Source organism: Epinephelus lanceolatus, chromosome 13 (assembly GCF_041903045.1).
Source record: "Epinephelus lanceolatus isolate andai-2023 chromosome 13, ASM4190304v1, whole genome shotgun sequence".
NCBI lineage: Eukaryota > Metazoa > Chordata > Actinopteri > Perciformes > Serranidae > Epinephelus > Epinephelus lanceolatus.
Window position 1 is genome coordinate 4781227 of NC_135746.1, and position 22265 is coordinate 4803491.

The following is a 22265-nucleotide window of genomic DNA, read 5'->3' on the forward strand; positions in this document are numbered from 1 at the left end:
ATTTATACTTATGCGTCAAATTGACGCCGTATCTATGGTGCAGGCTCTGTGTCGACATAGAGCCTTCACCATACCCTAAGCCAATGTAAAATGCAATAGGCTTCCTGGCTTCATATGAGCAGAGGAAAAGTTCGCTAGCCACTAGGCTAATTTATACAATGTAAAATGCCATAGGCTTGTGCTAAAAACAATAGCGTGTTGTATTTGTATTTGAAATTGTCTCTATTAAGCCACATTTAATGTGTGTTTTGACTCAGCTAAACTTCACAGTACTTAGCAGAAACCCCACCGCCAACTAATGTTTTGGAGGCGTAACAGCAGAGTGACACAGACACACCACTGCACACGTGTAAATGCTCACAACAGCGTACAGTAGGCCATGTGTGTAGGCTACAGCGTAGGCTCTGCATCGAGCTGACACACAAGTATAAATCCTGCTTTTCTTAACACCCAGATTGTGAAACGTTTACCTAGCAGAAGCCCTACATGTCGCTGCTCTACGCAGTTTAGACCTTGGGTTTAAACAGGGCCCTTTGACTGACACTGTTAGTTTCTGTAATAATATGCTACGGAGTCACTAGAATATAAAACATACTGAAACACTCTTGAGCTCACATACCAGCCAGAGTTATATCTATTTACTGTGATATGATTTCCTACATTTCCTCGAATGCCTGAGAGCCTCCCCCAGAGAATATGCCCAAATGTGTTGACATCAGTAACTGTAGGAGAGAGCAAGACTGATAAGATAGTAGTACAAAAACTAAATTACACTCCGCCTTACTCCGAATGCAACATGTTATCTGGCTGCGTGGTGTATTGAGGATACTGATGCCGGAGGAGTTATGCGGCAGTGTGTATCAAATGCGTGTGTGTGCAGAATGTCAACATGATGCTGCTCTTTCTGTTTGATTATACGAAAGGAAATCCTGTTAAGTATATCGCAAATTGCTGTGTGCTCAGTCATTCATGTCCCGCAAATTTCAGCACGGATATGTTTACGGAAATGGGTGCTGAGGCGCGAAGTGGCGTCGCCGCCCGACTCCAGTGAAGACAGTTCAACATCTGATATTGGGTTTCTAAGCCAGTGATTGTCTAAGTCAATTATACCATCATTAACAACGGTGTCAGTTCAGTTAATGCCTTCATTTCGATTTGTTCCATTCTCCTCCAATAAAAATCTTTGTCTGTAACTCAGCCCTCTCCATCTGTAGCTCTCCTCTGTCCTCCGTCTCTCAAAACTCTTCTCTTTTTTGCATTTCACTCTCAGCGTAATTCCATTAAGCTTGTTCTACTTCTTTTGTTACTCTCATTAGAACTAAATTTCCTCTATCAATCAATCCACCCACCCCCCTCTTTCTTTTTCTCTTGACACCTATTCTGTCCTTAGATTTTCACACCCTCCTCCTCCGATAAAAGCGTATCTTCCTCTTTGTCTTTTTATCTTCTGAGACTTCAATAAGCGCCCCTCAGCTCTTCAGTTTAGGGCCGTTCAGTGCGTCCCTGTCCTTTACGATCTGCCATCTGCTGAATACATGCCCCACTTTTGTTTATCCCACTTGTTATTCAGCTCTGCTCTCCTCCATGCTTACTCTTATCTTCTGTGTCTGACTCTGCACTTGCCTGCCTGTCCGTCTACAGTATATATTTAGGTTATTGTCCTGAAGAATTTCATGAAATCAAACCAATCAAACCTGATTTCTGATACTGTTGATGGTGAGCATTTTTTCCGCAATGGCCATTCGCTTGAAAATGATGCATGCATGTAATCCAGCGCCATGTTATCTCATTGATAAGAGACACACTGTCTACTGCTGGCTCCCTTTACATTGTGTCAGAGCTGTATTAGGTTACTGCTACTGCAAACAACATTCCCTACTACAACTGCTTCATGTTAAAGCTCTTCAAAACACAGGGTGGGTTTTTTTGTGAAGCAGTGACACAAAATGCAATGTGTTTGTGACTGCAGTTAGTGCTGACATGATCTCCACAGAACGAGATGTGTCATTTTGTGTGGGAAATATTAGTGTGGTTGTAATTATTATTGACAGACGTCTTTATAAAAACAATGCGAGTTTGTTTGGCTGCTCTGTAAACAGACACATCACTTGTTCCTCCATTGTATTGTAGACAAAGTAGCTGCTCAATAACTGCACCTGCTGTGTCGTCAAATCAACCAGGACTGAAATCTTAAGTTCAGTTCAGATCAAAGACTTTTCGACCCTTTGAGAACGTTACAGGGAAAAGTTGCAGTATGTAAACTGGTCTGTCTCATCTCGACATACGCTGCTGGTGCCGCCTGCGACTCAGCTCGTTAAGTTTACAATGTACGGGACATCCCCTGTTTCAACAGCTAATCAGCTTGTAGCGAAGTCAGCTGGTCATTTCAGTGACAATCTGTCAGCAGGCGGTGTGTTCGCTTGCTGCGGCAATCTCTAACAGCCCTCCGTCACTGCCGAGCCCGTCTCATTTACTTCCCCGCGGCTGTTGACATGTATGTCGGTCTCCATCCTCACAGGGTATTGGTGAGTTGCTGCTGCTGCTGGCTGTATGTGCGTATGTCACCCGCATGTACTCAAAAAAAGTACTCAGTTGTTACTTGTACCTGGAAAGTTGTAAGTTATAATGAAAATACAGAGTTGTTGCTGTAGAGATGATACACCGTCTCGTCACATTGATTTAAAGTGGCAGGTTGCATGATGTTGCAGACCAAACCAACCATCCACAGTATGACGATGACAATAACAGGATATGCATCTAAGCTACTGGATATTTCTCTTTCAGTTTGCTTTACTTTGATTTTTTTAGTCTGAAACAGTATGTATTTTGGTGCAGGGGTGCATGTGTTTGAAGATGCATATGTTCACACAGATGGCTGAGAACACACTTGAACAACAAAAAAGACATTTTGTCAGATTTAATCCTGTGTCCATGTGTTAATTGATCATTTGTCTCTTCCTACATGCCAAATATGCGTTAAAAAATCAGCATCAGAGGTTTTTTGCATCGAAACCCCTGCCCTCTCAAAGGACTCATCCTGCACTCATGGGCATTTACAAAAGTTCATTAAATCAAATTCGACACTGGGCGACTAGCTAGCCATACCGCCTCAAATAAAACCGCGCTTCACCGCTTGTGGGCTGTAGTGACTTGCTAACAGAGCAATATGGAGAGAGATAGGAGCAGGTGTGTGGACAAAACCTTCAATTTCAATTCCACAAAAACATGTGGCTGAGGTGTAATTCAATAATCTCTCCCTCGTCCTCCTCCTGATCTAATGGCAAGGGAGATGTGTGGAGCCAACAGACACTGTAGCTTCATATTGCGCTAAACTCTAAGGCCGCCCACTTTTTCATGGTCCAATCAAATGCGAAGGATTTGATTGAAATCTCTCTTGTAACTGTACACCACAAAAATATTCTGTTTTACTGGGAAATATGAAGATAAAGACTCTCTAACATCCATTTCAAGGGGACTTTTAAGTTATACTATGCAGGATTTTCATTAAAAACAAAAACAAAAACAATGTATAGACTCATACAGAAGTAATCCCAATCATCAATCTCAATCATCAATTATGACCCAAGTGTGTGGCGGTGTATCTTTATGCAGAGACTCCGCCCTCTGCCTCTATTTTCTTTTTTGGTTTTCAGAACGTTTATGGGCGTGTACCCAGACAGACCTAAGGTGAGGGTTTAAAAAAAAGGTAGCAACCAGGTGCCAGACCGCCAGCAGCTATGGCAAGCCATTTTTAACATTTAATCGCTGAGTTTGACTATCCGGAATTACCATTATAGATATCAACAACATCATTTTGACTAGTCGTAATGTCATTGTGGCTAGTATGCATTTTAATTGAAGATATCTATGATGTCATTCTGACTAGTCAAAACTACAGTTACAGATATCTGTAATTCAGTTTTGACTAGTAACATTAAAACTATTTTTGCCATTCATGTGTATGGGGTTTGTCATTAAAGATATCTCCAATGTAGTTGCGGATATCTACAATTCTTATTGCAGATATCCACAACTGAATTGGTGATATCTGTAATTCAGTTGTGGATATCTACAACGTCATTTTGACTAGCTGAAACTTGATTCAAGATATCTAGAAAGGATCATGTGATATCTTCAATTGATGATAATTAAAGATATCTTGAAAATGAATTATGACTAGTCAAAATTAAATTGTAGATATCTCAAACTGGAATTACAGATATCTCCAATTCAGTTGCAGATATCCGCAATAAGAACTGCAGATATCCGCAACTGCATTGGAGATATCTATAATGACAAACCCCATACACATGAATGGCAAAAGTAGTTTGAATCTTACTAGTCAAAACTGAATTACCGATATCTGTAATTAGAGTTTTGACTAGGCAAAATTATGTTGCAGATATCAGTAATGAATATCCAGTCTAGCTATTAGATGTTAAAAGGGCTTGCCATAAGCAGCAGGCATCCAAGAGACACAGTGCTGAAAGAGAAATGAATATAACAGGTGCAACGCCAAATGAAAGTGAATTTGGGGTTGGCTTTTATTCAGTAGTAAATGACAATCCTGCATGGTATATCTTTAAAGTCTGCACTAAGAGTAAGAATCATGTTAATTAAATATAATTAACTACAAATAAAGATGAAACCCATTTTAACCCTAAAATATCTAAAACACAAAGTAATTAAAACACAGAGGGATGTGAGTGTTGGTCCAACCCCCGACACTCAACAGTATTTAATGCATTAAGTGGATCATGTGTAAAGAATGTGAATTACATCATCTGTCCGCAAGGTCCGTTTACCCAGAATCCCCCTCTCTGTATCTGTAGACAAAGACATTAAAATGCATGTTCACAGAAACGTGCCTCAGCCCGTGCTCCCCCCACCCAACCCCTCGCTCATATCGCTATCACTCTGCTCTCCTTGTGTTACCTTGAAGGAGATTTCAGTTGTCATGGTGAAGCCGTGAGTGATGACGGGCTCTTCTTCTGTGGTGCGACCCTTCCAGCAGTCCAGTTCGATGCAGCGGCACCCTGACAGGAGAACCTGTTTGTACATCTCGACTGACGAGTTCCCTGCGAGCTGGCCGGCTGCGAAAGCAAACACACACAAACACAACACTTCAGGTAACTGCTGTATTGACCCCAGAGGAACCAGGAAGTCTACAGTAGCATGTCCTCCCACCTCTCAAGAGCTCATTAACCGCATGAGCTGCTAGCATGCAGTAATAACAATACAACTGTCGTTATCTGAAGCAGGAAAATCTCATCACCCTGTCACCATTAGCGAAGCAATTATCTTTTCACATTACCAGTGCGCTTTCCTGCAACATGGTGGGAACTGTGTCAAAATGAGAGGCAGCTCTGTGTTCTCACTTCAGCTGGCATCATTCACTCCTCCATTTTTTCATTCCTTTTCTCATTTTCCCTCTCGCTCGTTCTTTCTCTTCTTTTGATAGACATCCTCGTTTAAATCCATTAGGAAAACACTTTCTTTACTAAATGAGGTCATGTGTTGCACACTGCATAAAACATTGCTTTGGTTTCCCGTGCATCAGTAGAATGGAAATACATCAGCGTGAATGAATAAGCTGCACACGCTGCTGTCGGTCTAATTATCTCGCGTGGATCTTCTATTATGAAGTCGTGAAACATAAGCAGTGCGAGGACAAAAATCCAGCCCGCACCTCTCTGTTACCTGTTATAATATCCTAATGTGTCACTATGAAAATACATAAAGAAGAACTGTGTTCGTGAGGAGAGAATCAAGGACCTGTTGTTTGTTTTTCTCATTTCTTCATTTCGCAGGCCATGAGTCTGGCCTATTACAGAAATTCCATTTTTTCCATCGCTGGAGAAATTTGATCCACTTGAAAGATTAAATGCTCTCCAGTTCCCCCCAGAATAGATTTGAATAGATGAATTCTAATATCCATCCGAGAGAAAATGGCCTCTGTATTGTGCCTGCCATGCTTGCGCACTGCTGGGAGCCAGTTACTGTGACTACCAGTCTAAAGAAATATTTAACTCATGAATATCAATGAAGTGAGTCTCATGACATGACTTGATTGGATAACCTCTGGAGAGGCAACGCAAGACAGGGGGCCTGATATGCACCAGCGCGTTTGATTGACTTACCTGTGAGGTATTCACTTGCGCAGCCAAAATGAACGAGCGACGTGTTCATGTGTAGAAGAATAAACGATGCGCATGTGCAATCAGTCAGTGAAATTGGGGCTGAGTGGTTGTATGTGGGAGCAGACAGGCTTTGTGTGTCGATGTGTGTGCGTACCTGTGAGGTATGTGTTGTGTGAGGAGTTGATGAAATAGTGGGAGAGGGGAAGGGTCATGTCTTCACTCTGGTCCAGCTTCTCAGGGGGGATGATGGTGTTCTCCTCCCCACTTAGATACCTGGCAAAGCCCTCCAATGAGATCTGACCTGCACGGACACAACAGAGCACAGACATGTTGGTCAAAATGATACATTTGAAAACTAATGATATTCTTTATGTTTCTTACTGTCAACAAATCGAATGAAAAGAACAAAACCGACAATGAACTGATCCAACCAGTACTGTCTCTGGAGCCAAATCCTGGTATATCTTATTCCTCTGTGCCACAGACCTCTATTATGTCCAAAATCTATCTGGTTTATGCCCTTATTCTGAAAAAGACAACATTCCTACTGAGCTGTTCACATGGCAAATGACAAATAATACTCCACATGTTTAAATGCAGCCATGCAAACTCTGATTAATGTGGATAAGTGTAAAATTGGATGGCGTACATTAAACCTGTTCGTTCTTTATTTGTTTAAGTGAATTTATGTCCTTTTGAGTTATTTTATCTTGTATTTATCCTTGTCTCTAAAGCGATTAGAGTATCATGAAGACACACGTCCACACTCTGGTTCATATACTTGAGTTCAGCTTCTTTTTTGTTTTAGTTTTTCTATGATCACACCTATATTAACATTCACTTTATCAGTCCATTTTGGCTTCTGTATTACACACTGTAGCACACTTTTATGTTGCTTCCTGCTGTAATTATGTCCTACAGGAGGCCCGGAAAGACAAGGTTATAAGCCCCTCTGAGTATAATGAAGCTCTCTGACAGGACCCAGAATAACTACAAATAAAAAGAGAATTTGTAAAAATAAATACAAAAGTGTAGTACCGACTGTACCTGGTGCTGTTTTGCTTCTGTGCATTGAAACAGGATTTGTTCAACTATGCAAATGCAGCCACTTTGTGTCATTCCTTTAATCACCTTCTTAAAAAGATCGGCATTGTAATATTTGCGCATTTTCAAAAACCTGTTGACACCCAAGAATCTCATAGTGTTTAAAAGTAGGGGTGTGTCTATTTCCTACTAAAAATGTGAGCTCTTTGTTTTTGGGCATGCATCTCTACCCCAGCCTTGCAAACTTTTGACTAGTTGCACAAAGCTGACCGTAAAAACGCAAGAGGCTGTCTAGGCAAGGCAGCTTTATTTGTATGGCACATTTCAAAAAAACAGGGTATTTCAAAGTGCTTTATAGTGCAATAAAATATAAAATATAATAAAGCATACAGATTTATAATAAAAGAGTAAAGAGAAAAAAAAAAGATATAAAAGGTCAAAGCGAATACTAGCTAACTAATTTACAATAAAAAAATCACCATTAAAAATAGCAAAAGTGCAGACAAGATGATTTAAAATTGAGTTTAAAAATAAGTTTGCAGTCATTACAGTTGGAGTAGGCAAGTGTTCAGAGTCGAGGCTGTCTAACATCATCTGGGAGGTTATTCCAGGTTTGTGCTGCGTGATAACAAACCACTGCCTCACCATGTTATGTTCTGACTCTTGGGGCGGTCAGTCGGCCGGCCCCAGATGTCCTCAGAGTCATAGAAGATTCATATGTCACACGGATGTCAGGGATATATTTGGACGCTGAGCCACCGAGTGATTTATACACAAGCAGCGGGAGTTTGGCTGACAGGTAAACAGTGTGAGGATTTACAAACTGGAGTAATGTGGTCATATTTCCTAGTTTTTGTCGGGACCCTAGCAGCAGCACTCTGAATATCACAAACTGCGGTAAAAACTCCAGTTGGGACACATATTCCGAATTCACTGTATGTCCAAATGATGGTATTAAAACTTGAATCATACCGGCATATCCCACATATATTAATCTGAAAATACTACATTCTGAAAAAGGCCTAATTCAGATGATACAAACAGAATATGCTGCTACATAATCTGTATTACATTCTGAATATTTGGAATAATAGTGGAACATTAGTTTGCATGTAAATGAAGCCAATGAGACACTGCTGCAGTGGCTGACACATTTCACTGTAGTTTATTTGAAATATCTCCTGCTGCTGTAAATACTCACTAGCGTACCAAATGAGTTTCAATCTGCGACTGAAAATAGTCCCCAACAAATGCACTATTTACTCTTGTTTGAGTAATGTTTGATAAGAACTACAGTGCCCAGCTGTTCCAGATAATCATCTCGCCTTCTTGAAAAATGTAATAAGATATTTCTGACCTGCTTTTGTTAAAGATTTACAACATCAGCGGAAATAAATGAGCTCGGGGCTAAATTAGTACCACAAACAAGGTAGGTAAGTTGTAAAGTATTGACAGAAGATGTTTTGAGCTTTTCATGGGATTTACTGGCAGCAACAAACACAGAATGTTGCCAGCCTCATCCTTTACACCACATTAATCACAACATGGTGTGTGGCATATGGTGGAGCACAGCTATGTGCCATTTCACACAGACAGAAAGGAGATTAGTTTTGTGACATTTCTCCCTTTAAAATGTTTTGAAATTTTGAAAAATGTTGATATTCAATACAATTTTCAGTAGCGTGTATCCCATTTTGTAGAAAATACCAATACATATACCGTGTATCGCCATTCAGCCTGCAAAAACAGAGATATGAATTTTTGACGATATCGCCCAGCCCTTGTGCTAATGTTTAAAACCCTCTGAGATTGTGACAAATTCAAATTGCATTAAAGTGCAACTCGATAAACAACTATAGAGCAAACAAGACGAGTAATGAGTAGATGGCACTGTGAGTGAGTGAGAGGAGGCGGGGATTTGGGGGCACTACAGCGGTGTTTGTGTAAACGGGGAGCAAGAAAATGAGCAATGAAACTGTTCAATAAATCTACATTTTTGACTACACAACATCTAGACTAGATTACTGCAACACTACTCTCCTTCACCTGGGGGTTAGATAGACTGCAATATGTCCAGAACTCAGCAGCAACACGCAGCCCTGGGATCACATTACACCGACCCTTCAACAACTTCACTGGCTCCCTGTTAAACAGCCCATCTGTTTTTGAAATACTCCTCCTTCTCTTTATATCTCTCCATGGCATGGCATCACCCTACCTTTCCAATCTTTTCCATTTCTACACACTTGGTACACTTGTTCACTATGTTCCTCTGGTATCTCCTGAACCTGATCTGTGGAATACCCTTCGTCAGGGTCTTCGTCACGGTACCTTGATCTCTTCATTGAAGTCACAACTGAAAACTTGTTCATTTATCTGTATATGCATTTCTTTCCTGTTGTTGTTGCTCTTTGTTATCTTCTGTTATATATTAGCTGTCTTATTTTGGTTTTGTAAAGTGTCCTTGGGTGTCTTGAAATGCGCTTATAAATAAAATATATTAATATTATGAAAGACTATACTGCATACACATACTGCAGGTACACTATATGGACAGAAGTATTTTAAGCACCTAGCCATGCAGTTCCCATTTGCAAACATCTGCGATACATGGGACGTTCTGAAGAGCTCGGTGACTTCAAGCGTGGTACTGTGATAGGATGCCACCTTAAGAATAAGACGGTTTGTGACATTTCATCCCTGCTGGATATTCCACGGTCAACTGTAAGTGATATCGTTGGAGAGTGGAAGCGTTTAGGAACAACAGCACCTCAGCCACGAAGCAGAAAACCATGTAAAATGACAGAGCGGGGTCAACAACTGCTAAGGCGCATGGTGCGTAGAAGTCACCAACGCTCACTGGGTCTCATTCATGAAACGTGACCAGAAGGAATTTGTGTGTAAACTGTTCGCAGACGGAAATTTACGTGCATGTCCGCATTCATCAATATTTTAGTAGCTACGATCTTTTCGTAGCTACTAACAAAATCTACTCCTGCTCCTGACCACTCGTAGTGCTTGTGTAAATTCACTGAAGCACATAAATATTGCTTGTCACTATTGGAAATTACAATTTTAACTCGTATTGCGCTCTGTTATGTACACAATACACAGATACCTTTGAAACACGTAATCTAAACATGACAAAATATTAAAAATATAACACATTCAGTTAAATTAGTTGGCAGTTAGCAGGTTTAAGATCCAGATTAGGTTCATGATTGTGAATTATCTATGTAAATCGACTCAATAGATTACACGTTCTTTCTACATGTTGAATGATGATAATAAAAATATCCGTAAGGACAGCCGGATCACAGCCTCTTCAGCCTCGGTGCCTGGGTTCAGCAGGAGCAGCAGGTGGTGGAGCCACAAAGGAGAACGCGCCAGCTGAAAGAATTATTTGAGACAACACATTTTTGTTTTTTGTTTTTTTGTGGCTTTTTTCCATTATGCACAAAACATCTCTGGTTTCCCGTTCCCACTTCATTTAAAACCCCACAAATGAATCTTCTGTTTGTTTGATGACCGCTGTATTTTTTGTGTGTGTGCTTATGCGTTTCTTTGCCTCCAGTTTCATATCAAACCATTTACGCTTCACCTCTGACATGGTTCTTTGTACCACGGAGACAACATTAACAGCATCTGTTACCTCCCTCCAGGCCTTCACTTTGCCTGTCCCTGTCACACCACTACTGACTGAAGAAAATAAAATGTTTTTTCTTAAGTCCACTTCACCCAAAATTATTTCGATCTTTTTTCTTTCTCTCTCTTTCTTTGTTTGCGCCATGACTGACAGGTCGACTGGATGCACCTACACCTCCTTATATGGTGGTCACTGGATATTCATGGGCGGGGATTTATACTAATTGCTGATTACCGGGAGCATGCTGTCACTTTACAATGGATTGGCATTCATGATCATACACACGTGATTACGATCAAATCTGAGTTTCCCGCGGCATTCCTGAATCCGGAGTAGGTTTTTAGTAGTGTAGGCTTTAATGTGCAAATCTACACACAGATTTACTCACTTTTCATGAATGAGACTGACTGATTCCACAGCTGAAGAGTTACGAGCTTCCACTGGCATTATGTAATTGATGTGACATCACCAAGTCCAATGCCAGGCGTCGGACTGAGTGGTGTAAAGCATGCCAACACTGGACTGGGGAGCGGTGGATGGGTGAGCCTGGGTTTGGCGGATGCCGGGAGAACGTTACCTGCCTGACTGCACTGTGCCAACTGTGAAGTTTGGTGAGGGAGGGATAATGGTATGGGGCTGTTTTCCAGAGTTTGGGCTCGGCCCCTTATCTCCAGTGAAGGACGATCTTAATGCTTCAGAAGACATTTTGGACAATCCTATGCTTCCAACTTTGTGGCAACAGTTTGGAGAAGGCCCTTTTCTATTCCGACATGACGGTGCCCCAGTGCACAAAGCAAGGACTATAAAGACATGGTTTGATGAGTTCAGTGTGTGGCCCGCGCAGAGCCCTGACCTCAACCCCATCGAGCACCTTTGGGATGAACTGGAACGGAGATTGCGAGCCAGACCATCAGTGCCTGACCTCGTAAATGCTCTACAGAATGAATGGGGCACAAATTCCCTCAGAAACACTCTAAAATCTTGTGGAAAGCCTCCCAAGGAGAGTGGAAGCTGTTATAGCTGCAAAGGGGACCAACTCCATATTAAAGTACATGTATTTGAATACAATGTCCTGTTGGTGTAATGGTCAGGCGTCCAAATACTTGTGTCCATATAGCGTATATTCAAATGAGCATTTGGAAGACTGTGGTCGAATGTTTTTAAAGGTTACATTAAAAAAAAATCATAATCACTAATTAACACTGAGATTACATTAGTAGTTTAAATTAGCCGAAACCATAATTCAGTGTGTGCCTAAAGCCTTTGTGGTTAATCCTTAAAGCCAGTGCCTCAGTGTTTCAGTTTCTTACATTTTACTATGGGTGTATACTGTCAGTTAGTAGCCTTCATTAGATATATTGAAGCTGTTTAGGTGGATAAATGCATAAAAAAATCTCCCTTTTTTCATACGTGCTTTATGATTTTCTACATTCAGGCTCCACTTGCTTCCACAGGCATTTCTACTGTCCATAATAAGTCAAACAGGGATCTGAAAAAGCTGAACTGCCCTTGACGTTGTTCTCTCCTTGTTTTGATTTTCTGCCAGGGTCACTCATGTTAAGCTCTGCCTTTTTGCTGTCATCACTGAGCTCATGTCTCCGCCGAATGTGCTCGAGAAAGCGAATAACGCTGAATAAATAAGTAATAAGCAGCAGAGGAAAAGCTCCACTCATCCAGACCCGAGATTCAAATTTCCATACACATTACCATACACGTCACACACCACACCTTCATGGATTAAATTTTGTACAACATATAGCGAGCACTCAAAGTGAAACCAAAACACCATCAAACCTCCTCCGCCCACGCACGCGCACACACACTGATTTGACATCATGCTAAATATGCAAAGTGATGCAAGCTCGACGGGTGCAGCAGGTCCCTCCGGCCACTTTATGCTAATTAATGCGGTGCCGCCCTCTGCAGAGTTGCTGGACTAATTAACGCTGGCTGCTGTCTGTGACATGTGAGCTCAGTCGCACTCAGCGTCTTACTCCCTGCTGACTGCCAGGGCCTCCCTTTGCCAGGCGGAGGCCTAACCTCTGTAGCACTCACACTCACACAGACACAGAGTTCCCCCAGTTCCCAAGACATTTGTAGGTCAAACGGGGTAAAACTGTGTTAACATGGCTGGGATTAGAGGTGCACTTGAGTGAGAACCTACAAGTGTTATTCTAAAGGTGATGTTTGAAAGGTGGAGTTTGATCTGAAGGGATGGGAGGGTAAAGTGCTACATATGCTGCTTTTGGCCACAATGAGGACACAATGAGCTGACAGGAAACTGCAGTGTAAATGTATTCTAAATTTAATCATGACCTGCGAGACAAGAGTTGACTCAAACTGTCAAAATCTGACAAAGAGCTTCCTCTCTACAATCACAGCGAGATGAATATGCGATGATTTCCCACCATTCACTGCTGATGTAAGATACTTAAAGTGTCTTGTTTCATTTAGCATATTATTCATCTGCATTCAAACAATGTAGCAGCTTCTGAGCGAGCACAGACAATGATGGAGCACTTAAGAGATGAATGAAAGGTATAATATTCACAAAATCAAAACTGGAAACACATAATGAGAAAGACAGTGAGCAGGAAAGGAAAAGGAAGTAAGTGTTTCCCCATTCCTCTTCTCACTGTAAATCACACCGGCTATTTTTAAGGCAGACCTGAGACATCTATCCACTTTCTTTGAATAAAGGGACATTTCCCTCCTCAAATCAAAAACACATAGTTTTACCTGTAGTGCTGTTTAGCAGTGTAGATTATTTTGGCGTGAGGTGCCGAGTGTTGGAGACATCGGCCGTAGAGATGTCTGCCCTCTCTTAAATAAAATGGAACTACATGGCACTCAGCTTGTGGTGCTCAAAGCGCCAAAAACATACATTTAAAAAACTCAACAGCAATGTCTCTTTCCAGAAATCATGACCTGGTTACTCAAGATAATCCACATACCATGCTGTGAGGAGCTTGATGTATGAATTATTTTCTTTCTACTGAACTACACCCACCAACTGTGTCAAACGTGCACCGAAAGCACATGTTTTGAAGTACAGTATGACATCTATTGCACGTCTGTCCGTCCTGTCCTCCTCAGTTGCTCTTCCTGAGGTTTCTACCGTTTTTTTTTCCCCGTTAAAGGGGTTTTTTGGGGAGTTTTTCCTTATCCACTGTGAGGGTCCCAAGGACAGAGGGATGTTGTATGCTGTAAAGCCCTGTGAGGCAAATTGTGATTTGTGATATTGGGCTTTATAAATAAAATTGATTGATTGATTGATTGATTGAGCTATTGTTTTAAAAGGCCAAACATGCACCAAAAGCATTTCAAGCCACATCAAACCGCTCTGACGTCTCTACTCGGACCTTATTTTGATTTTGGAGCGTCACATGAGGACACAGCAACCAAAGTCAGTGAGGCAGAGAGGAGAGACAGGGACACAGAGAGGTGGAACAGCAACAGCTGAGGTTACCTCCGTTAGCTTAGTTCAAAACTTCATGCACAATTTTAAATCTGCAAATCTCAATGAAAACAACTAGCACTCCCAACAGCTATACTACTATAGATCTTAACCGCTGTGTCGCCACATTTAAGATACTAAAAATGAGGGCAATGGAACTAGATGGCACTCAGCTTGTGGTGCTAAAAGCGCCAAAAAAAAAAGTGAGAAACTCAACATCAATGTCTCTTTACAGGAATCATGACCTACTTACTCAAGATAATCGACAGACCTTGTTGTGAGCAGTTTCATGTAGGAACTGTTTTCTTTCTGCTGAACTACACCCACCAACTGTGTCACTGTGCTGAAGGAAGCGTACATCTACTGCTAGCTAATATAGCACCACTGAGTTAGCTGACATTGAGTCCATGTCATTGGTTCGACAGCCCATTGGTTCGACATCCCATTAGTCCGACTGTCCGCGGTGCTGAACGGCTCGCAGCAGGCATATGGTGCGCCGCGACCGGCTTGAGGCGGAGCAGGCTCACGGCTTATGTGTTTGTCACTTTCTTTTTCATTTTAACCCACACCATGATCTTTTCCTGACCCTAACCAAGTGGTTTTTGTGTCTAAACCTAACCAGACCTTAACCACAGGGCATCATGATGATTTCGGAACGGACTTCGGAACAATGAGTTTAATATGGTCGGAACAATGGGATGTCGAACCAATGGGCAGTTCCCGCTGACATTATGGTTCAGCCAACACCATTAAGAGTCTTAAACGACATTGATTTCGGGGCACGCTGTAGCTCAGTGGGTAGAGAAGGCATCCCATGTACAAAGGCAATTTCCTTGCTGCAGTGCCACCGAAATACACCCCCAAACTGTGTCACTGTGCTGAAGGAAATGTGCATCTACTGCTAGCTCATCTAGCACCAATGAGCTAGCCAATGTTACAGCTCAGCCGAAGACGACGCCATTAATTTTTACGCTGATGCTCACGCTGTCATGAGCACGAGCTTCTTGTACATGTTTGGTAGGTGTAGTTTGGTAGAGCGAAAATAGTTCTGACATGAAACTGCTCCCAGCAAGGTCTGTGGATTATCTTTAGTAACTGGGTCATGATTTCTGGAAAGAAACATTGCTGTTGAGTTTTTAAAATGTATGAGTTTTTTTGAGCACCACAAGCTGAGTGCCATCTAGTTTCTATTATATTAGAGATAAATCAGACATTTCTATGGCTGATAACTCCAACACTGTGCAACTCACACCAAAACAATCTAAACTGATAAACAGCACAAAAAGTAAGAGGAAAAATATGTATTTTTTAAACTGGGGTTAACTGTCCCTTTAAGGTTTACACATCTATGCATACTTACTATGTGCATCTACATGATGCTGTCTGAGTTTAATCTATGAGCACATTTTTAGTATGCAAAAAGCCACCCATGTACATTTTTATATGCATGTTTGAGTGTCCTTGATAGAGGAAAAAGTGTGTGTTTGTGTGAGAGTGTGTGTGTAAAGGTAGCATGTGGAGCTCTGGACCCCTCTGCAGAGCAGATGGCAGCACTTCCTCGGGCTAGATAAATACTTCACATGGGGAAATCTGTCACTGGGACAGAGAAGGGCACGCTTCCAGAGAGCCTGGGACAGGCTCAGCACACAACATCGCAGTGCGAGCACATCACCGTGATCAGAGTCAAACACGGGGCGGTCAAACCAGATATTTCAATGTGGTTTAAAAAATAATTTGATCTAATTTAGGCGCCCCTGATTCATTTTATAACATGTTTGAAAAAAACAAAGGTAAAGTAGGTACTTTAGGAGGAGAGATTATTGAAGCAGCACTTGTGCTCTGCTTGAGTCAGTTCAGGTCAATTAAGTTTCAGTGTAATCAGTAATAAAACCTGCAAATGTGAATGGCATAACAAATATGTTTTGGGATAAACAGCCTCTCCTGGCACCAAAGATTAGCATTTTTTTTTAATTCTGAAAGAGAAACACTATTTAATGATAGCCTCCAGACTGTTGGTTTGTTCCAAACATTTTTAAATAGATTCAACTATGTACTAAACTTCAGATCTGCAGCAGAGTGACAAACGTTTTTCATGAACAGCCATATGCAGGTACATAATCTAATGATCCGCTGTACTAGGAGGATTGAGCAGTGCTGACTGTTGCTGCTCGGGAAATGAACACTTTATAAATCATGTGGCATGCTGTGATATCGTTAAACTCGGATGTAGTATTGATTGGAAGGCTGAAGACATATGTCATGTAATCAATACGCCCCATTCGTTTAAATGTCTGTGCAAACAGATCTAATCTTTAATCTTTGGATAAGAATAAAATTTAAAGCACAAGTGGTCCTAACTTATTACAGTTTTATAACAGTTTTTGGTTCTGTTTTAGGCTATGAAGGAGAAAAACACTGGATAAAATAAAAACAGCAAATACAAATTCACAAAGAATGGATTGTGCCCACTGATAGCACCATAAATTGCGCATTACTTGAAACTACTATCTGCCCCATCCCATTTCTGGTCTACAAGTCCTAGCTGTCGAGGTGCAGAAGCATTCCTCAAAACGTCACACAAGGAATTCAAATGTGACAGAGAGAGACCGTAAGACACCTCTCTTATAAATGCGCTTCAGTTAGCACCATGTCTTTGAAGATGCAAATAGTGTCACTGTAGTGGTGTGTGGCTTTTAGTGCTGATCTTTGTGAATTGAACTGTTTCTGCATTGAGGCTCATTTACATAGAAAGGGTTCTGTTACAGTTGAATGGTCAGCGTATCCTTTTTCGTTCCTGTTCCCTGTGTTTATTTTTCTGTGTCTCACCTTGGGTTCCGCCCTCCCCCCTCCTTGCGGTGCAAATAGCAAAAGAGTACCAACCCTCTATTTGCTTGGCAGCACAGTTAGGGGTCACCTTGCCTGGGTCACGACCTTTGAATCATCCTACTCCAGGAGCTGACTGATTCGTCTGGCACTGTGACGTGAAAAAACGATTTCTCGGTAAAAATAAGAAACAACAAATGAGCACCACTGGGTACCAACCATTAGCCAATCATGCTACATGTTGGACTAATGCTTTTGTGAAGATATTGTCAAGCATTGTCCAGTGGTGCACTGGAACCAATGAGTAGTGACACCAATAATGACTTCTACATGCTGCTATTGAGGCTGTTCTAAAGTGACAGGTTCTTCAGATATCAACCAATATCACTGTTTGTTAGGTGTATTCTCCCCAAAGTTAGTATTTAGCATCATTATATTATCTAATGTAGTTTTTTGTTTAGATTATTTTCTAAATAGTTTGGTATAACATGGTGGAAAAAACAACAACCCGGTGTTTTGCTGGGGAATAAACAGAGTGTGGTAAGTCACACATTTTGGCACTCTTGTGTAACATGCTTTCCAGCAGAGATAAAATTTGAATTGGCTCATACCCGACCTTGATGCCTGATATCTGGAGTGGGATGTTCTCCAGTTTTGGCAGCTCTCTGTCCACTGACACTTCAGACAACATGACACGACGCACAACACATCCAAGTGTGTGTTGGATCCCCTACACCCATCCATCTTGATTGTTCATAAATTATTCTGTGCGACTCCTGACGCTCTAACACGTACAGGCTTGTGATGCTGATGGTGGACAGAATTTCCATTATCATTCTTATTGTTTGGATATCATGTTTCAACTGGTAGATGCTGCTACCTACAGTACATATACACCAAATAAAGCAAACCCAGAAACACCAAAAGTTGCCAAAGAGCGACTGGTTGGCCAAGAAATAGTCCAGCACGCGACACCACATGAAACGACAGATTGAATTACATTTCATGTCTCCATCTGCTGGTGGGAAAATAATGGATATATCGATATCAGTATATCAGTCAAATAGGTTGTTACATATCTGCATATCGGATATCAGCAAAAAAAAAAAAAACATTATCGTGCATCCCTACTATATACCTATACTAACTACAACTACTAAGAATTCAGTTTTTATTTTTTATTTTGCCAATAATCTGAGTGCAATCACGTTTCTGTAAATGGAGCCTCTGCAAAGAAACATGTCTCACAAAGTCCACGTTACCAATCTTTCTCTGAGACAGTGTGATGGTCCCACACAGCTGACATTTTCTTTCACTTTGATTCGTAAACAAACCCCACGTGCACACAGCATCTGTTGCACTATTATTTCATGCCAGAGTGTCAGAGTCATATCCAACCAGTGGCTTCTTCTCCAAATTGGCAGCTGGGTATGCCAGTTACTGTTGTCCAAGTCCAAACAGAATAACCAAAACAAGATTCATCCAGCAGAGATTGATGCAAAACATCCGCCACAGCTATTGGTGAATGTCATCTTATTTACAGTCAATGAGATGAATATCGGCCAATACTGATGTTGTTCTGATAAATGGAAGCATCCCTAGTTTTGAGGTTGGGGTTTTCATCAGGCATTTAACTTTTAGAAACAAACTTAGAGCTGTCTTGCTTTGGTCTGAATCAGGGACTCATGTTGTTCCAAAGTTGTATAATTGCCTAGAGTTGGTTCGTGTTCTCACGGCAGCATTTACAAGCGGACCAGATCAAATGCCTTGTGTGAGAAAGCTGCTCTTGATTGGTCAGAATTTCCATGTGGGAAAAATCCAGGAAGTAAAGCAAACGTTTAAGAAGAGTACACTTGCAAGATAAATGTGACACTTTCTAATGTCACAATGGAGGGACAACTACGCAGGTTGATTTTAGCGCTGCTCATCGTGGACTATATTGCTGTCATTGTTCATTTTAGTCAAACCATACAGTTTGAAAACGAGGCGCGGCTCCAACTAGAAAACAATGTTTTGATGCATTGGATGTGCTGAATGTGCATATTAAGGCAGTACAGGAGGAGGTGCACATTAATAATCCTCCAGGACTGTAACATGCTCATGTTTAACCCAAACAATGTGTCATGTGACTGCAGTTGCTTCACATCCAGGTCGGAACACCTTCTCACCACAAACCAACCGCACCAGAGTTCGTTTGTAACCGGACCGAGACCACCTCTTCAAGAAGGTCTCGGTCTGGTAGTTTTGGTGCACACCTGAGCGTGATTGCTGTGTTCACACCTGCCCAAACACACCACATGTAGGGGAAAACGAACTTGAGTTTGATTGGACTGAACCAAACAGGGCAGGTGTGTATAACACTAAGAGCAAAACTAAAGAGCAGTGAAGAAAAGAAAATGTATATAACTCCCTAACAGTGTTTGTTTACATTTTGGTCAACAGTGTCACATATGTTCTCTGCTGCACTCCATTTGCCACTTGCTATTTATTCAAGCTCTCCTGAAGTACAAACACACAAAAGCATCCCTCCCTCTCACTCTTAGACACTCTCTGTCTCCACTCAAGGATTCTACTCATGTAATCCTATTCTTGTAAATAAAATAAAATGGCAGGGAACATCCTCTCTTAAGCTTGGCAGTGTTTGCAGTGGGTGAAGCATTTTGGCGGTGGTGTTAGGTGTGTGTGTGTGTGTGCTTGTGTTATTTACAGACTTCTAACATTCCGTTCCTTGGCACCCCACTATGTCCCCTCACTTTCTAAGCGCTTGGACACCAGGCAGCAGCGTTGCTACGGCAACACCCTGGCCAAATTTACTGGTGGTGGTGGGGGCTGGTATACAGTACAGGGTTAGAGGTAGGGTTGGGTTTATCTGGGTCAAATGTGCAAACATGTTTGTGCTTTCCAAAAATGTTTCACACCAAAACACAATTTCACTTTTGGTAACCTTAAGTAAATTATTCCTGAATTACTACTTAGGAGCAGCTTATTTTTTGTGTGGAAAGTTGCTGTTACCTGCGTGTTTGTGTGTACACATAAGCAGTGTGCCTGTGTTTGTACTGACAGACATTTGAGCCTCTGACCTTTCTGTGCCAGCGAAGCATTGGGTTCATATTTGTCCACCAGCAGCTGGACCTGTTCCGGTTTGAGAGGAGGGTAGAGTATCTCGTTCAGACGAGGGTCTCGCTGTTTACTGTTAATAAACTCTGTTATCTGCTCCACAGAGAGGTACGGACGACTCTTAGCCCCCCTGAGAAGAGAGGAGAGGATGAGGTGAGAAGTGGGTGTGCAAAAAAAATGAGAAAACAAGGATGGTTACTAAGTGAGATGTGCGTGCAGGGACAGAATTCAAATTGAGATAAGAGAAAATGAAACGGGGAGAAGGTGACGGAGGGAGGAGCGGTAATTAAAACAGCACAGAGATCTGGAAAGGGAGAGCAACAGAAGCACAAAGGAACAGAGGATTTAATGTTGTGTTGAGTAAATTATGAGATTTGATTAAAACGCCTTTCATATCTAAGCCTGTTCCACTAAATTATCATCTCCATATCCTCCTGACTCTCATGCCATCTCACTTAACTGTGATTAAAATCTAGATTTATGACTTGGAGTGGCCCCGGTGGTGCTGGCGTGCTGCCTCAGCTGATGGTCTGATTCCCTCTGGGCCAAAGGGCAGCTCAGCTTCCACAGCACGAGGGGCCACACCGCCGGGCTCGAGGAGTAACAACCGGGGCCATTACATCACACTTTTCTGCACTGATTAACTGCTTGTGATGACTGATGAGTTAAAGCGGGTGTCTTAAACCTACAAAGCCATATTGACCTATCAAGGGTGGCAGCCATTATCTAGCTGCCAGTCTGAAACAAGCAACAGATGGCTATGAAAAAAATTATACTAGATTAATCACAATCACATTGTTTCAAGTTTTTCAAACAACTTTTCTTCTAAACTGGGAATTAGTGCATTCTTTGGCGGTTGAAAAGATGATTACTTCCAAACAGAATTTTTAAATGAGGGAAAGATGGTTCTTACACATCAGAGAAGATGTGGTCCAGCTCAGATCGAGGGCAGATGTTGCTCAGGAACATGTTGTAGACCTCTGGAGTGAAATCCTCCTGGGGGATGGAATCATTCTGCAGCAGACAACAGCAACATGGTCACATACATGGTCTACGCATACACATACATACTGTACATACAAATCTTAGGGCAACAGGTGGCCTTGTGGGTAGAGATGACGAGGAAGGACTACAAATCTACAGCATCTGTGAAGTTCATACTTTAATCCACTGTTTTTTGGTTTGCTTTTTGTGCTTTGTTGCATTTTAAGTAGCCTTGTGTAACATCTTGCCAAGGGACTACAGATGAAAAACAACCTTTTGACTTATTCTGTCATTTTCATGCCATGTGTATTTATTAATTTGCATTGTCCCTTCTTAAATAAACTAAACTTAGGTTAAATTTTATTTTCTGAGTAGTGCGTGGGTACAACTTCACAACTTATACCTGAATTGGCTGAAAAACGAAGCCAACATTAAGTACCAAAAGTTCCTCGAACAGCCACTAGAGGCTGGCTCAACTTGGCAGGGCAATGCCCAACTTTACAGCAGAAATAAACATGTTTACAACCTGGTACAAAAAAATGGTTTTGGTCTCTATGACTAATTTCAAGATTGGTGTTAACTGTACAGGGCTGAATTTTCATATAACCCAACTGTTTATGTTATCAAGGCTTATGCTGGGCTGACACTACACAAGTCGTTCTTGATGCGAGCCGACATCGTACGACACTGCGTTGGGCTAAATCGGGCTGATATTGTGTAGTGTCAACCGGCATTAAAGTTGTACATAATAAAGGGTGTGGCCGCTTAGAGTGACAGGTTGGTGCCTTATGTTGAGAAGTTGCTACCACAGCGACAGCAGTGGTTATTATGTGACGTAACTATGGCGTAATCCTGGACTGACAGTGTAGACATTGCCGTAGCTGTCACTATGTCAGCATGTGTTCAGTTTATGAAAGGTAAAAAGGTAAAAAAAAAAAAATCACCTAAATATGTTTCAGTGGTTTTAAGCCTGTTTTTCGTTAGCAAAAATGAGCATTAGCTCTAAATGCAATGTGCTAACAAAGCTATTAGCTAGCATTATGCTTATCTCCAC

General features: G+C 41.5%; 1 protein-coding gene across 4 annotated transcripts in view; it reads right to left on the reverse strand.

Annotated features, from left to right (window-relative positions):
- plcb1l (phospholipase C beta 1-like) overlaps positions 1–22265 on the reverse strand; it is a 210008-nt gene that overhangs the window by 63769 nt on the left and 123974 nt on the right. For all 4 annotated transcript variants that reach the window (XR_004502838.2, XM_033648795.2, XM_033648797.2 and 1 more), the window contains exons 8-11: positions 21141–21241; positions 20191–20357; positions 6295–6441; positions 4936–5093 (exon numbers count right to left, since the gene is read on the reverse strand). Coding sequence is in view for 3 of the 4 variants with exons in the window: in XM_033648795.2 (XP_033504686.2) it covers positions 4936–5093; positions 6295–6441; positions 20191–20357; positions 21141–21241 (573 nt within the window). In the remaining variant the exon portion in view is untranslated. The remainder of the gene's footprint in view (positions 1–4935; positions 5094–6294; positions 6442–20190; positions 20358–21140; positions 21242–22265) is intronic.